The sequence below is a fragment of the Schistocerca americana genome, chromosome X, assembly GCF_021461395.2.
Source record: "Schistocerca americana isolate TAMUIC-IGC-003095 chromosome X, iqSchAmer2.1, whole genome shotgun sequence".
NCBI classification, from domain to species: Eukaryota; Metazoa; Arthropoda; class Insecta; order Orthoptera; family Acrididae; genus Schistocerca; species Schistocerca americana.
This window is the reverse complement of record NC_060130.1, coordinates 675,305,519-675,323,226: the sequence shown is the minus strand read 5'-3', so window position 1 is coordinate 675,323,226 and position 17,708 is coordinate 675,305,519. Positions and strand designations below refer to the sequence as shown.

At 42.5% G+C, this 17,708-nt stretch overlaps 1 protein-coding gene across 1 annotated transcript in view; it reads right to left on the bottom strand.

The window, feature by feature from the left end:
• LOC124555552 (potassium voltage-gated channel subfamily H member 2-like) overlaps positions 1–17,708 on the bottom strand; it is a 1,273,976-nt gene that overhangs the window by 449,849 nt on the left and 806,419 nt on the right. Inside the window, exon 5 of the mRNA XM_047129507.1 lies at positions 3,363–3,492. Coding sequence (XP_046985463.1) covers positions 3,363–3,492 — 130 coding nt within the window. The remainder of the gene's footprint in view (positions 1–3,362; positions 3,493–17,708) is intronic.

Here is a 17,708-nt window from a genome sequence, read left to right as displayed (position 1 = left end):
AATGCAATTTTATAGTGATGACACAAACTAATAATGCAGGGGCGCGTTCCTTGTAATGTAGTTGTGTGTTTGGGGTCATGTGGTATTTGTTTATCATGGGATGGTTGACAGTCTTCAAAACTGAGAAGAAATCGATAAAATTGTAAAAAATTGTTCCAAATTTTTAGATAGCAATGGGTGGTCAGAGTACTTACAGACTTCGCTATGACTTTGTTAAATGACAGTAACTCAGCCATCTCACAGTCACGCATTGTATTGTCAAAGTGTCTTACTTTACAAATTTTGTTAATATTTACAAAGATTTTACAGAATATGTCGTGAAGACTTATAATACTGTATTTCTCTCAAGAGGACAAAACATTTAGGGGTGATGTACATTTGTTTTGTAACACGAGTTTTATTTTCAGAATGAATTTTTCACTCTGCAGTGGAGTGTGCGCATACGGAATGGTTTAAAATACTTTAAAGTCTTGCCCCCCCTCCCCACCTTTCCTGCACTTTATGGATGAAAGTTCACAAAATTTCAACATCACTGTAACACTGGTGTCAGTACTGGCGAGAATTAAGGCAGACCTCCAACCAAGGGCTGCCCTGATGTCAATATATAGGACAACCACAAAAAAAAAAAAAAAAAAAATGAAGAAGTGGAAATGGCACACCACAAATTTCACAGGGTGGTGTATCCTCCCGCCGGAGGAGGAACTCGTGTGTTAAAGGGTATGTTGTCTGTGTAGCCTGGTGAGCAGAACTTCCTTCCGTAGGTGAGGTTGGGATGAAGTCCGCCATGCCTGTTCGGTCGATGTGATTGACGGCAGTTTGTTTTCAGCATCTTCAACCATACAGACACTATCCCGACATGCTTCTTCGGCTGCTTTGTCAGCTATGTCGTTTCACTGTATTCCAACGTGTCCAGGTACCAAGCAAAAGGTTGTTTTCTTCCCAGGGTGCTTGAACCGCTCAACGGAGTCACGGATGAACTGAATCAACCTGTCTACCGGATACATTTGGTGGACAGCTTGTAGCGCACTGAGAGAGTCAGAACAGACGAGAAACCTTGCACTGTGACATTTCACTCTACTTGGGAGCGGTGACTGGTCTCTGGTGACCCTTTATGATGATCCTTCCACAACACTGCGCAGAACAAGAATGGCAAGGCGTACGCATTTGCCCAAGTAATGAAAGGGTGAAGTGGGGGAGTGGGAGCTTGAGTCCTGTTGCTCCACAGAGAACGGGGGTACGGTTGACGGGGGCTGGGAGGAGACCTTCAGTGCATCACATACAATTGCGTCACGTGTGTGGACAGGCCAGAGAGCCCGCAACGGGAGGAGGAAGGAGGACGAGAATTAATGTATCTCGCACAAGTGTCTGAGGTATAACATGATGCCCCGCGAGCCTTATCTTATCATAGCTATACTTACAAGTGACCTTGAAAACTGTCATCATATGCCCACTACAAATCTACTCATGTTCATATCTCCATCGTTTTGGTATGAATATGCACAGTCTATAACTGACACGTCTCCCATTTATAGATCTTTGATTATTTCTTCAGTGTTTTGTGGAAATGTGGTCACAGTTTGTTGCTGAACAGCAAGTTCGCCTCTTGGAGATCACGATCGTGTCAGCGTGGCATTGTCTGACGTTAGACTGGTGCTTTTGTTTTTGCCTGGAATGGTCGCCCTACTCCCGAGTTCCGGCCTTGCACTGTTAGTCTATCTTTCCCTAGAGGAATGCGGGCTTGCCATCAGCTGACGGGGCCGTGGCTACGCAGCGTCCCCTGCTCTATCCATCCTTACTGTATGAGTATTCCAGATCACCTTCATCGCCATTTTTTCCCGAATAAATGGTGAGAAGGAAACATAACGAAGTACTATTTTCTGCAGTGCTATTGACTCGTTGTAGCGCAGAATATATTTCGGGCAGCTGTTGCTTTCAGGACTCCAACACGACAATGTGGTAAATTCCACGTGCTACACGGCATTGTACAACGCAAACGGCATTAAAATTACGTATTACATTTCAATTTCTTCGTTTTATTATGTAATTTTTCCTTCGAACGACACGACCGGTTTAATTTCTAAGAACGAGCTTAGCTTGCTCTGAGAAAGGACAACCCCAATCACTCAACAGATGTACAGTGTGTTAACGTTCGTTATTTGATATAGCCTTGAAGAATTTGCGTTGATGAATAAACAAGTATATTTCGCAAGAAATCTCGAAACATCTTAAATGACGTATTATAAGGTGACAGCGTATTCCCTCCAGATCCGTTCAGTATTATACAGGTGATGTATATAGTTCCTTATGCAAACTTATTAACGGTTTCTGCTTCAGTTGCACACTTTAGAGTGCTCACCAGGAGAGATGATTCCATGGATGCGACTCCAATGTCCTATATTGTCTTGAGTATGTCCTGTGATGGGTATCAAGAGATCTTTTCTTCTAAATGAAAGTCCCTCTCTTTCCCTATGTTCCATTATTTTTATTAATCGTGAAACATATCCACCTCTGTAACCTATCGAAAACACATAATGTGATCATGTCACATGACCCAGCGGTAGCCGGTTTGATTTGAGATGATGGGAGATATTTGCATTACCACTGTTTAGCACACAAAGACAAGAGATGTAGGAGACTAACAGTTTCTGTTCAGATTGTGTTGAAGTCCAGGGATAAACATCAGATATTCCAAATAGATCTAGTGAGAGTATGTGACGGTGATATTTCGTTCGGATTGTTACATTAAGTTCAGTAGCCCGTTTCCAAAAGATCAGACAACCTTAAAGTTGGCGATTAAGTTAATGGTAACCCATTTCCACCAAATTCTTGCCAGGAGAACAATAACGGGGTACTAGTGAATAAAAAGATCCATTAAAATATCAACACACTGCTTTAAACTAGTTACGTTTTTACGCGATTTGAGTACACAGTATACTATTACTAAACTCAGAACCCGCAAAAAAACTCAAAAGAAACTTGATGCTGTCCTGTACCAACATTGTTTCTCTGCAAGTCAACATCTGGTTTAATGTTGGAACTCAATCGCGTGTCTCTTTTAATTGCCTTTTTTTGGATAATGTATAAAAGAAAGCTCAAAATTCGCCCCCAATCGTAAATATCTTTCTTTTTACAATTTTGTCGCTTTGTCTCACGGATCAACCGACTGCAAGACACCTTTCAGAGGTGCAGGTCGAACTATTTACAACAATCGTATTTCTCAGGGCTGGTAATTAAAATGTAACAAGGCGGGAGCTGATTGTCATTCGGACGATGTTTCTGGTTTTTGCAGAAGAACGATTTACTGAGAGATGAGATGCCTCATTACAACTTGAGCTAAGGATAGAAAAATATTGACTACTCACGGCTTCCGGTGATGCGATGGGCGCGGCCGGCGTCTCGCCCAGCGGTCGTTCTTTGTCCTTCTCTTTCTCTTTCTCCTCCTCCTTCGCTTTCTCCTTCTCCTTCTCCTTCTCTTTCCGACCTATACTCGGCCTGAAACAAGATACATTCACAGTAGTCAATTTCATTTCAGTTTAAAGAAGTTTCTTTTTTTATCTTTTTACATAGACCAAAATTACGAAGACTGTGAAATAAAATTCTTCCTAATTCCACAGATGATTTATTCCATTATTATCCCATTGATGAATTTATATTTTGTAAGATCATCATCATCATCCTTCACTGCATATATAGGGGGACAATTATTGAACTATATAAACAAAACCGTCGTAACTTCTGAACAGTTTGCGTTAGGACGTTAAAACTGCACGGTTGGCCCCGGGGCATGATGGGAAGTAGTATGCACATGTGTGGTTTGGTTTAGCGACGAAGCCCATTTTCATTTGGCTGGGTTCGTCAATAATCAAAATTGGCGAATTTGGGGGACTGAGAATTCGGATTTCGCTATCGAGAAGTCTCTTCACCCTGAACAGGTGACTGTGTGGTGTGCATTGCCCAGTCACGGAACAATCGATGCGATATTCCTTGATGGCACGGTGACTACCGAATGGTACGTGAAGGTCTTCGAAGACGATGTCATCCCCATTATCCAAAGTGACCCTGATTTCGACAAGATGTGGTACATGCAAGACGGAGCTCGACCCCATCGAACCACGAGAGTGTTTGATGTCCTGGAGGAGCTCTTTGGGGACCGCATTCTGGCTCTGGGGTACCCAGAGACCACTGGAATGGGCCTCGATTAGTCACCATATTCTCCGGATCATATTAAAGACAAGATGTACAGCAATAACCCTAAAACCAATGCTGAGCTGAAAACAACCATTCAGGAGGTCATCGACAGCATCGATGTACCGACACTTCAGCGAGTCATGCAGAATTTCGCTATTCGTCTGCGCCACATCATCGCCAATGATGGCAAGCATGTTGAACATGTGATAATCTACATTGGAATACCTGTACTGACATTTAAATGTTGAATAAAGTGTGTGCACGCCGTAGTTTCTAACTCATTTACGTTTTTTTTCATATAGGTCAATAATTGTTTGAAATCATAATACGTCATGTATGCTGTAAAAGGACAAGAACAAACATTTTTAGACAGTATATGGACCACAAATAACAACACATCAAATTGTTCCAGCACTGCTAATACAAACATTTCATGCTGGTTCAGTCTCAAGGAAAGCTTGCAGTGTTCCTTTCTCAGTGAGTATATTGTGGCTTCAGGGGATACTGACTAGACCCGGTGTTATTTTGAAAATATTTTGCATTAGTTACGCCTAACTGACAGACGTCGAAAAAGTGCTCATCTCCAAAGTCTTAGGCTTAATCTTCCTAAAAGCTGGTTCCACACACCAGCGCCGCAAACTTAATTCTTAAAACCCTTTCACACAAACGCTGCATATGCCTGCAGTACACCTCACCACGTCGTTCCAACCGGCAGATAGATACTCATTTCAAATAACGTGGCCAAGAGTTATAAGGAGTATAGCTAGGGTGGCCTCAGTAGGGCGTGGCCATTTGTGTACAAGACTTCTCCCTCTCACTATACATCTTAAAGCAACTGCTATATCAGTGTATATGTATCATACGGTAACCACGTGCATGCCCACTCTTCATGCTGTCATCCAATAAGCTCACACAGACCTCCTCATCACACAGCTCCCCAGGCCTTGTCGCCTTTGTTAATACTTCAAATGGCTCTGAGCACTATGCGACTTAACTTCTGAGGTCATCAGTCGCCTAGAACTTAGAACTAATTACACCTAACTGACCTAAGAACAGCACACACATCCATGCCCGAGGCAGTATTCGAACCTGCGACCGCAGCGGTCGCTCGGCTCCAGACTGTAGCGCCTAGAACCGGCCGGCGTTAATACTTCAATGTAAATATTGTGCAGCGAGGGTATGCTATCAGCTAAACGACGAACTGAGGTTGTTGGTGTGTTTGGGTCAGAAGAGATACTATGCTACTATACAAGAGACAGAGAATGCACGTGAATTATGTTATGGCGTCCTTGTCCACTGTCGAACTCTCGTTATGATCTTGTGCTTTCGCAGACACGATACAGTGTTATACATTTTACTGCAATGAGTGTACAGCAAGATGAAACCTACGCTTTATCTATCCTGGCTCATAGCTTCTAGTATTCTCAAACAGGCTCAGTTTTCACGCTACAATTGTATTTATATTGACAGCACTTTAAATACTAACAGCTTTACGGTTACAAATAAACAAATATTACTGTTACTAGTGCTATTACTACCACTGTCACCATCACCATTACTACTACTATGTTTACAACTCTTCAGGCTTTCCCGGCGATCTAATGACATCTTGGGTTGTCGGGTGTTCTGCCGGATATCAGCGTCGTACTTGCACGATATTTCGGTCACGTAGCTCGCGGCCTTCATCAGGTGCGACCTGAGACTACTCCTCGAGTGGACCTGGTCCACTATTTACTGGACCAGGTCCACTCGAGGAGTAGTCTCAGGTCGCACCTGATGAAGGCCGCGAGCTACGTGACCGAAATATCGTGCAAGTACGACGCTGATATCCGGCAGAACACCCGACAACCCAAGATGTCATGTTTACAACTGTTTACCTCCATTATTATTATTCCTACTACTATTATGCCTGGCATTCGCAGATCTGTCTATCCCCACTATACTAAATTAATCAATATTGGATACTTAAGAACAGTTTTCGCGTCAACGGTTGCCAACAGTCTCTTAAAAGCGTCCTGGCCCGTGGGTATCCCCTTCAGCTTTAAGAACCCTACATAAGATATTGTGCCAAGATTGTGTTTTTGACTTCGTCCATTTCTGCGTGGATACCAGATAGTGTCTGCACGCTCTTCTTCTGGTTGCACGTGACATAACTCAAGTCTTAAGTCACGTTTTCATATCAGAAGTAAGCATTCGCTGGAAGACGATCAAGTCATTCCAGCCTCTTGGTTTCCTGGGTGCACAGACCAGTACTCCAGTGGCGTCGCTATTGGAGTAGTACAGTAGAGAAAAGTGACTCAGATAATAATATGCCTCTCAAGCTTTTATGAACTCCTTGTCAGTTATTTAGTTGTTCCAGGCTGACTCGAGATACAGAATATCTTGACATCCGGTGTTTATGCTGAGTTAGTTGTTATCCATCAGCAATTGTCCGCCTCAACATACAGAGATTTTCCAGATAGAGTCCTCTGAAATGAGTTCTTTTGGGCTGGCACATTCGTCAGTTTCCTCCCATCCGATTCGGTGTGAATACATGGTATATGGATTGTAGACAATCAGAAAGTGGGTTCAGCCCTCATGTTCAGATGCCCAACACACAAGATCTTTTTTATGGCTTGGAAGATTTTATAGATGCATCTGCACTTTTCGCCGGCATCCCACCTTTTCTGTCAGCGAAAGAGAAAGTGATTTCTTACTTACTTTGGGCCTGTGGCCTGCACTCCTATGATATTCTGAACGTGGCAGTAGTCCCTCCACTCAGACCAGTTCAAACCTGGTTTCTTCCGTGATTGTAAGGTAAGTGGACATATTCCCAGTATGACGTGAAGCGCTCGCCAGATATATTATTATTATTGTCAACGGATGTGCCGAAGCGGATACACTGGTTTCCGTCTGATCACCAAAATTCGGCACCATCGGACGTGTCCAAGCCTTTCATGGTCGACCATCCGAGTTCGCAGTACGCTGCTGACAGTTTTCCCTTTACCTCTATAGCAGAGAAAACAAGAGAGGTGGTGGCGTTATGTCCCTGAACACCACGCTTTACATCAATGTCCTGGATGAAATTGAAAACATCTCTGTAGTGTCTCATGAAGTGAGGGCGCGTGACACTGTTGACGGTGATCCAACTGTCGGATAAGAAAGTTAGGCTCGGAGGCCTCCTTTGGTGCATTTCCAGAGGAGTAGGCAATGTTCCGGCAATGGGTTCCACCTGATCCCTTCTCTCATCATCTCCAAAACAAACATGATCCGATCCTACACTACACACACACACACACACAAACACACACACACACACACACACACACACACATTACAGTCACCTACACTTCGTAAATTCACTTACGCGTATAGTTGCCATACTTAATTAAAGATAGGTGCTAGTGTACGGGAAGGAAAGGAAAATCTTCCCAATTAGGTGTCTCTAACTTCCCTTCAGAGTCTCCCTTCCATTCATGCCACACAACTTTACTTACTTTTCATTACTGCTTACAATTACGGCACACACAATCTGGAATCTAATGCAAGTCGTTCTTTCACAGGCTACGGAAAATTGTACAGAACTGTTATTAACATTCACTTCAAGATTTGTAATATAAGCATTTTCAATAACTAGTGAAATTACAGCGCCAAAAGCTCCTGACATATTGCGAAGTAATCCTCACTGCACTGGATTTACTGCTTGTGCTGTTGGTACCAGCAGTTAAATTAGTCTCGCAATACCATTATAGATTTTTATTGGCAGCTTATAATCGCGTCTATTCAAGACCATTCTTTGCCCTGTTTTTGTAGCACGTGCTGTAATGAACAAGTTAGCATGCTGAACTTTGGGTTCTGGCGCCAGTGATTAATTATCTGCCTCCCCCAATGTCAGAATTACGTATGCCCCTCTCCCTTCTCATCTAGGCCTATATACGAGTGCAAAAGAATGATTTATGACCACCCTCCCCTGTAAGTGAGTTGTTGGGCAGTTGTCTTGTTGGTTGGGGATAAGAATGATTTATGATACTGCAGGTTCTAGCCAAGACCTAATTATTATTGGTTTAGATAAGGACTTCTGAGAACTGATCATGTGATCTCCAGGAGGGAAAATGAATTTCAACCCTGGACCAATGGGATTCAATCTCCAACTCCTCCTCCTCCTCCTCCTTTTATAACTAGAGCACTTGGGTTGGTGGCTTCATTCTTTTGCTAAACACCATGGAGATAGGACCATCAGGTTTGACAACCATACTTTACTCTGTCTATAGTTCAGCTGTAATAAAGGGGAATGAAATAAAAATAATAATAATAATAATGATTTAACACGTGAAATTGAGGTATATTATTAATATTTTTGTGTAATACAATTATTAACAACATTTTTGGTTTGTTAACAATATTTTCAATCCTTATGATTCATTAACAATAACTTTTTTTCACAATAAAGTATTTTTTTCTGAAGGCTTATGTACATTACTATCAGGTACAGAGATAATATTTATACTAAAACTAGGAAAGAAGAACCTACCTATTATGTTTCTCATTTAATAATTACATTCTGAATCATTTCTGTATACACTTTTTTGAACATTATTTGCGTTTTAATCTCTGATCAATCAATGTATACAATGTATGGGAAACGGGGACTAGCAGCAGCAGGCCGAAGAACACACACACACACACACACACACACACACACACACACACACACTACTGCTTTCAAATAAATACACAGCCACACACTCAATGAATAGTAGGGTCCTGATCTTGTCCCCAAAGATGAAACATTTGTCGTCATGACAGTGACAGCCCTTTCCAGCTGCAGTGCAGTATGTACCCCATGGCCGCCCGATAAAAAGACTACTTAACGCACCACATGCTGTGCAGCGCCAACACACTCGAGAATGCACCTCTTGTAAGCCTCTTTTGAGATAGCCTATGACGCTGCATGATGCACACCCTTAGCATGTCTCTGGGTGGCACCCGCATCTACACAGTATGCAAACATCTTCACCGTGAGCCCCATAAACACAATCTGCCACTCATTCGCCTCTTCTTCATTAGCCCGATAACCTTCTTATTTGAGGTGTTATTCCATAAGGATTTACGACCGCATACCCAGACATGTTGCATGTTTTGGGATTGTACCTAATAACTTCAACTGGATCAAAGCCTTTAACCCAGTAAATGAAACTGTCTGCATCCATATAAAGTAATATGGCATTGGCGAAGTTTGGCTTTGCAAACTCCTAGTGAAAGCAGTACTTGTGGAGTTTGGAGATATCCAGAACACACATTTCGATATAGATAGGCTTTGTGTACTGCACTGAAACGCTGGCCATCTGCATAGCGACTAGTTCTTAATTGAAGATGGTGGCGCAATAGAAATTTGGTCTAGTGGTCAAATCTCTCGCACCATAATCCCCATCAAACGGTAAAATAAGGTATTCCTCCAACATTTTCCATCGCTTTCCCAAAAAATGAACCGTTCATTATTTTGTAAAAGTCTTGAAATCATATGTGACAGATGCCCTCATTTCGTTGTTTAAGTCAGTGTACTTCTTCAACCAATGTGATTGGTCGAAGCAGATACCACGGATAATTCTAACAAATTTCACCCTCAACATGAGGCATTGCTGAAGATTTCTGTGGTGCAGAATGGGTCTGCGTTTCTTCCCCAGCCTTGTGGGGATGGAACTTTTGTGTCTTTGTGTTGGACTAGGCACTCTGGACACAGCGGCAAGTCACTGTATGCGTCATGCAAATGGGCGGGATATTCTAGGACTGCCTCCAGGACATATCCCTTCCCAGAGTCCACAGCCACATTCTGGATCTTTTCTTTCAGTCTGCCGATTGACCTTCTAGACATCTATCAGAACCCTCTAATCAGCAGAGATTGATGCATGGCTTGCCTCTAAAGGTTGTTTACTCCCACGTAAAGGATGCACCTTAAATCGCCAGATGACCTCTACTCCTCCTCGCTGGTTTGCCGCTTATTCGCCACGGCATACCTGTGCATGCACTGGCAACGCCCCCATGAATGCCGCATTTGAAGAAGAGCAACATGTCAACATCGGTCAACGGTTCGATGTCTACATGTGTCCTTCCTTAACATTGCTTTCCACGAAAGCCCTGGTGCAGTGAAATAGAAGGCACAATTCACAAAGTATGTGGCCAGACGTACAGTCCGAAACTTCGCAAAGACGTCTGCGAGCAGGCGTACATCGGTGATCATGAATAATTTTGCATATTCCCCTAAATCAGTGATACTGAATTCCTGCCAAACATTCACCACATGCTCATACCCTGCACCCGTAGTGACAGTGCCTGTCAGTTTGCTGGACAATGCGGTTCTATCAGACAACACGGTTTCATATAGTCTTTCCATCGGAACCAGGCATCTGTAAGGAAATTCCCCCTTGTCAGAAGCTGAAACGGTACATCATTGGGATACGCATCTCTGGATATGCATATCCTCCAGATGTATCATCTCAGAAAGTTTCTGGTGAGATGGGTGCATGAAACGTAGCGTATCTGTGAAGTGGAGCGTTGTTTTTGGTGTGATTATCATGGGAACTGAAATATACTTTTCAAAGATATCAGGAGTGACACTGGCCTTATAACGCTTCACAAAAAAAATCACCCAAGTGGTCAACAAGGAAGTGAGCATCATACTAGTTCAAAATATGAAAGAAGATTGGTATGTGCCATGGCAGTTCGTACTTCAAGCTAGATGCGTTGTGGGTGGCACAACAAAACTTCCCTTTTAGATGAAAATGGTCTCTACTTGGAATTTCACCTTTTCTATCCAGCATTAGCCCAGAAATGTGACATGCAGTTGCCTGCTGGTATTCCCATCAACTTCTCACGTGAGCTTTTCGAGCTCAGAGGGTAACCATTTTGAAGGATTACCCTTACTGTATGATTTGAATTTGTTGCAACTGCTGTCACACGAGCATACAATCTGATACACCTCCGCATACGCTATGTGCTGTTCTATGAGAGTAGTGTGAGAAGCACTGAGATCACCTTCACAACGCAATACAGGAGCTAGGAGTAATTCAAAGTCTGTGTATACGACAAAGGGAGATCTCTCCTGGAGGTGGGGGTTCTTGAAAAATACTTTGCCACTTTACTTACTGACAATTTGGCGGAAAGTAGGGAGATACTGTTTTTGATCCGTACGTATTGTTGCTTCTTGCCCTCGGATAATAGCAACAAATCTACGTCACTGAGTCGCTGACTCACTATTTTCGAAAAGCAGAGTGGTCAAACGTGTATATACTTGACTTCTTTGATCTGTACACTGCGCTCATAGTCATCTTCCTCTGTTTCGCTATCATTATCAACAACCTGGCTGTATACTCGTACATGAACTGAATAGTTCAGACTCTGTCCCTCGAATTTTGTTAGGTTCAGCAAATGTACGGAAAATGAGATGCCTTTGAACTTTTAAAGCCCATGGACATCAGATGTGTTGTATGTTCTTTCATATTTCCGGTAACTTCTGTTGCTAACCAGAAGCGACCGTGAGAAGAAATATTCATCCCACTGATCTAGATTCTGGACATTAGTGTGTGATTTCTTAGTGGTAATAGTTTTCTGGAGAAGAGGGATTAAACTGGACCACCATTAAGTGGATCAAAAAGATGCAAGCACATACATCATGGTGGAGTGCACTGCTGAGCACCTTACCCAACACTAATTACTGCATACTGGAAAAATGACCGAGTACGACACTCTTGAAGAAAGTTCTGAACAACTCTGTAATTGAATCACACATTGATACCAGAAGAGTTTCCCCCAAATTTGGACGAAGCTTTCTGGTCGCCATAATCACTATCTGTTGCAGGGAAGAGGAGTAGGGGTTGTGACAGCTTACAGTGCAGTACTGCTTTGCACTTAATGGTGAGATGCCGCAGACGATTTGGGAGCAATCTTTATAAAAAGCCATGGTAGGCACCGTGAAACGTTTCAGGATCTTTGTATCCTGCATTTGTGTTGTCAATACAGGTCTGTGAGATCCTCTCCACAAAGGCATCAGCAACCACAATCTAGTCCTATGTGGCTGCTGGACTTAACTTTGTGATCTATAGCAGCGGGTGAGGTGCTGCTGCTACTAGGCCAGAACAGTGGTGCGGCAATGCCCGATGACGACATTTTCGTGAAGGACCACGGTGCAGGATGTGTGACCCAGACAACAGCAACGAACCCAGAATTGTGAAGCTGGATTTGTGATGGGCCAAGTTGCAGCATATCCGGCCTTGGTTGCATCACTGTAGACTTCCCAGGCTGTGTTTCGTTTGGCCACGGGTGCATCATCATTGTCGACGCGATGGGCTGCAACACATCCTGCTGCAGGTATATCATTGTTGTAGATGGGCCAGGCTGCAGTACATCTGGCTGAGGTACATCATCGTTGTAGAGAGGCCAGGTCAGATGTAGGCGCAAGCCCACATCTGTACACTTCCATCCTTTCCTCCAAGAAAGGAAAAACGATAAGTATAATGCATATATTACTAAAAGAGATATAATAATTTTACAGTGCTTACACTCAAAATTCTCATCGTCCCTATCAGTGGATCGTACATCCATCACGTCCCCATTTGCCGATATGTTTTGTAATATTTTGTCCAACCCTTGGCTTAGATAAACATTACAGGTATCCTCGAGTGCACCTAGAAACAAACAATGGATGCATATAAGCAAGTGTGTGTGTAGTTAACAAGTTGTGTTATTTTAGAATTAACTACCAACACTTTCCTTCCTAGATAACTGGCGTCATTCCCGCGAGCTGATACTGGAGATGGCTAAAATAATGGAGTCTTTGATATGACTGGACTCGCTATTGGGTCAATCATCGACTGTGGTGTGGTGTTTATGGCAACTGGGTTTCGTGAGACTGTATGCATGCCCATAGCAGCGATTTCGAGAGAGAGAGAGAGAGAGAGAGAGAGAGAGGGAGAGAGAGAGAGTACTTCTGTTCATAACATCCTCCAGTCGCCGACGCACTATCTTCTGGGGCACCATATACCTCCATCAGGTCATCCAGTGGGCTGTCATACACAACAGAATAAGAAGAAGAAGAGGAAGAAGAAGAAGAAGAAGAATAGGAAAGAGAAACTGATCATCAGATTCGCAGCTAAAAAAATATACCCAGAAACAACAATGAAATTCTCATCACATACCTGCAGAGTCCTGTCCAACAGGAGCAGCGTCATCACCAGTAATTTGAGGCTTCATCTTTACTGTTGTGAAGACGCTAACAGAAACCAGGAAAGATAAGAAACTGACGAGTGAGAATCACCAGAATGTGGCTCAGGCCAGTCTACTCTCTACGTGGAAATCGGCTACTACGATGCACCAGAGAGCTACTCCAGCCAGTCTGCTAAACAACCCGGGTTTAATGGATATCTGCTAGTAAGAAGCATCAGATAGTTGCTCCAGCAAGTCTACTCACCATAAAAAGAAGAGGAAGGAAAATGACTCCTGTCAGCTCACAGATCGGAACGAAATTCACCGCTTAAAACGGTCCTCTTTTGTGGTCGAGAGCCACATTCCATTGCTTATTTCAGCGATTATGATATAGTCAAGTGAAACTCAGAAAAAAAGCCTGTACCTTGCAAAAGGCGGGGGAGAAGATTTTATTTTTTTAACTCGTTCATATTGTTGGAAAGGTTAGAAAACCAAGTTTTGCCAACAAAATTTCTCTTGGGAAAACTTTCTGCAGTCAAAAAACTTCGAAAATTTCGGACTTTTTTCAGTTTTTTCAAAATATCTCAGTTTCATTTGCTCCTATCGCTTTGACGTCTATTTTCTTTTTTAAAGTGCACAAAATTCTCTACAAATTTGATTTTTACCATTTTTTTCCACTCCCAATATCTAAGGCGCTACAGCGCCTCAAAAAATACCAATTTTTCAAATTTCGAGCAAAATGGCAAATTACCTAATTTTTGAACACTGTTATTTCAGTTTCTATTTGTGTGGTATAAACATATTACTCATCATGTTATTCATTGGAATTTACCATCTCACTCTGTTGCAGGGCCAGGACAAACAGCAACATATTCAGTAACTACGAACACATTCACGTCGGATTGCGTGAAGTTTATTTGTGTTACAATATGTAATACGATTGCATGCAGGTGCCGTACATTTTCTACAGTTGATTGACGTTAATGATCAGTTATAAGAAAAAGTATGTAGGAATTGTTCTTTAGCGGACAAAAGCGAATTTATTCTTTGGCGGGCGGAAGGCAATTACCTCTAGTGATTGTTCACAGCGCGCTGACAGCTATTAGCACACAACAATAAGGGTCTTACAGTTTGCAGTCGCTTCCATTCAGTATATGTTGTGGTGCTGAAAATGAGTATGTCTGACATGAATTTTTGTTTCATTTGCGAAAAAACTGGTGAGTGGTGGATGCGATGTGAAAAAGAAAGGACTGAGCACACTTATCGATTGTAGCGCTAAACGCAGGGAGTCTGCTCACTCCTGTTTTTTGAAAACGCTCGGTGAAGAGATGGTGCATGAAGCATGCTACAAGAAGTACATTAATGAGAGAATGATAGCAGCTAGCCTTCGATATCCTCAGGAACCAACAGGCGTGCTACGTCGGTCGCAGGAAAAAGGTCAGTTCAAGTTCAAAGAGAAATGCTTCTCATGTGCAAAAGGGAATTCTGATGACTTTTTAACCAAGCAGTTAAGACTGTCATATGCCAAACGAAATTTTGATGGAGGGTACCTTATCCACAAAGTGACTTGGACTCGAAATGTTTGCTTCAAGTCAATAGCCCAACGCTATGTTTCTTACCTGCAACGTCAATTTGGATATCAATTTGCTATTGTATTTAATGGGTATCCATGTGAGGGAGACAAATGTAGCACAAAGAGTGCTGAGAGGATTCGTAGGTCCAAAAAACATTCTTCGGTTGACGTTGTGGTTGAATCAGAGATGGTGAACCAAGTCCCTCAGGACAAGTTCTTGTACAACGAACGAAATAAGATGCGTTTGATCACACTTCTTAAAAAGGAATTTCTGGAGTGTAGCGTTGAAGTGCACCAGACACAAGAAGATGCTGGCGTTATGATTGTAACATCTGTCATTTCAAGAACAAAAGATTTTGGGAGTGTTGTCATTGTAGGAGAAGATGTTGACCTCCTTGGGCTCATGACCAGTTTGGGGCAAGGCATTGAAAACTTATTTTTCTTAAAGCCAGGAAGTGGAAATGCAGAAGACAAGTGGTTTTCCACTGCATCTTACAAGATTGACAGTTCACTCACACCTTTAGCGGATGTGATACAACATCCGCTTTTTTTCGTCAAGGAAAAATTAAGTGCTGCAATATTGTTGCGAAAAATGAACACCTAACTTCAGCCCTTTGCACGTTCAATAAACCACATGCTACCCGTGAAGAAATAATAACAGCAACAAAACAGGTTACTATCGCATTGTATAGTGGAGGTGTCAGCAGTTCCCACACACTAGATCATTTGCGGTACCAGCTATTCGCCAAGTTTGCCACAAAGAGCAAACTGAATCTTGCACGGTTGCCACCTACACTAGATGCTGCACAACATCATTCGTTGTGGACTTACCAACAAGTCCAAAGTTGGATGGGAAACTGGAAACCTCCTGAGAAATGGGGCTGGAATCACAGTGACTACGGTCCAATACCCGTTATAATGAGCCAAGATCCAGCACCTGAAGCACTTCTTCACATTGTTTCATGTTCATGCAAGCTGAACTGTGGCGGAGCGTGCTCCTGCAGAAAAGAGGGTTTGAAATGTTCTTCAATTTGCAAGAAATGTATTGGGGTCAACTGTGAAAACGTGCCAAAATTTTTATATGAAGACAGTGAAGAAGATGTTATGGAGAATGTTGAGGAAACCGCTGACGAAATCAACGAACTTGCTGAGGCTGACTCGCTGTTTAAAGAAGAGGTCAATCTGGGATCAATTCTAGGTACAGACCCTGAATCCGTAACTCAAGGTTTTTTTGGTGACACTGAGGAACCTGGCCCATCAAAACGTTGGAAGTGATGCTCATATCTGTCTCAAGTTCGCTAATGTGCGATATTACAAGTATTACACACCCAGAACTGTCAACATTTTTTAGTAACTGACAATGCATTTTAATTGTAATAAAGCTACTTATTTTTAATGTCAACTGTGTGGCTTTTATACACAAGAATAATTACCTACCTAATTAGGTTGCCTGTTGCAGCTAATAATAGTTCAGTTTCCTGAGACAATTTATTTTGTGCGCGCGCGTGTGTGTGTGTGTGTGTGTGTGTGTGTGTGTGTGTGTGTCTATGTCTATTAATGATGTATTTTTATATTTATAGTTTTACAAATACCAGGGCTGAGGTGGCCAATAGTGAACTTCAGGTAGTGATGTAAGAATCACAATAGTTGGGTGCCCAGCAATCCTCATGTTGCATACAGAGAAATTGAATACTTGAAAGTGACGTGGTAAATTCCAACATATAACAAGATGTATAATGTATTTATACTACACAAACAGAAACTGGAAAAATAGTGTTCAAAAATAAGGTATCTTGCCACTTTGCTCAAAATTTGAAAAATTGGTATTTTTTGAGACGCTGTAACGCCTTAGATATTGGCAGTAGAAAAAAATGGCAAGAATCAAATTTGTAGAGAAATTTGTGCTCTTTAAAAAAGAAAATAGACGTTAAAGCGATAGGAGCAAATCAAACTGAGATATTTTGAGAAAACGGAAAAAGGCCGAAAGTTTCCAAGTTTTTTGACTGCAGAAAGTTTTCCCAAGCGAAATTTTGTTGGCAAAACTCGGTTTTCTAATATTTCCAACCATATGAACGAGTTGAAAAAATAAACTCTTCTACCCCACCTTTTGCAAGGTGTTTCTGCAATTTGACTGGACTAATATGAGTATCCTTGTCTGGCATAGGCAGGCAGGCATCTGCGTTGCCGCAAGCAGGTCTGGACCTGTTTTAGGTAGTGAAGAACCGCAGATTTCAACTATAGAAATTGAGTACGGGTCTACGTGGACGGAGGCAAACATGTCCTCACATGCTCGTAATCACACCGCAAGTGTGCGCACCCAGGCGGAACACCCAATGAGCAAAGAAACGCATTATATTACGACGCTTTGCGACTGCTGGACAGGCTGTAACTTGCGGGCGTTATTAGCTGCTCAGCGCCTACGCAAACTTCGCCGCAGCGGCAGAGCCTGTGTGAACATGCCGCGGCTCTGCACCCGGCTCCTGTAATGGGCGGGATGCAGCGCAGCTTACCGCAGGCGCCGCCACATAAGTATCTGAAGTATGCTATATCCGCGACAAACACAAATACAGCGATGAAAACGAAACTCCACTTTCAAGATGAGCTGTGTTCCTTAGTTCACGTATTAAATGAATGGTCGTTTGTCGTGTACAGAGAGGCCCACATGAGCCACAGGATGCAAACCGCCATGGACAGGTGGACAGAAACGCATTGAGCAGGTTTCTACAATTAGAACTCCAGTCCTAGACCAACAATACAGGGAACGTGTAAT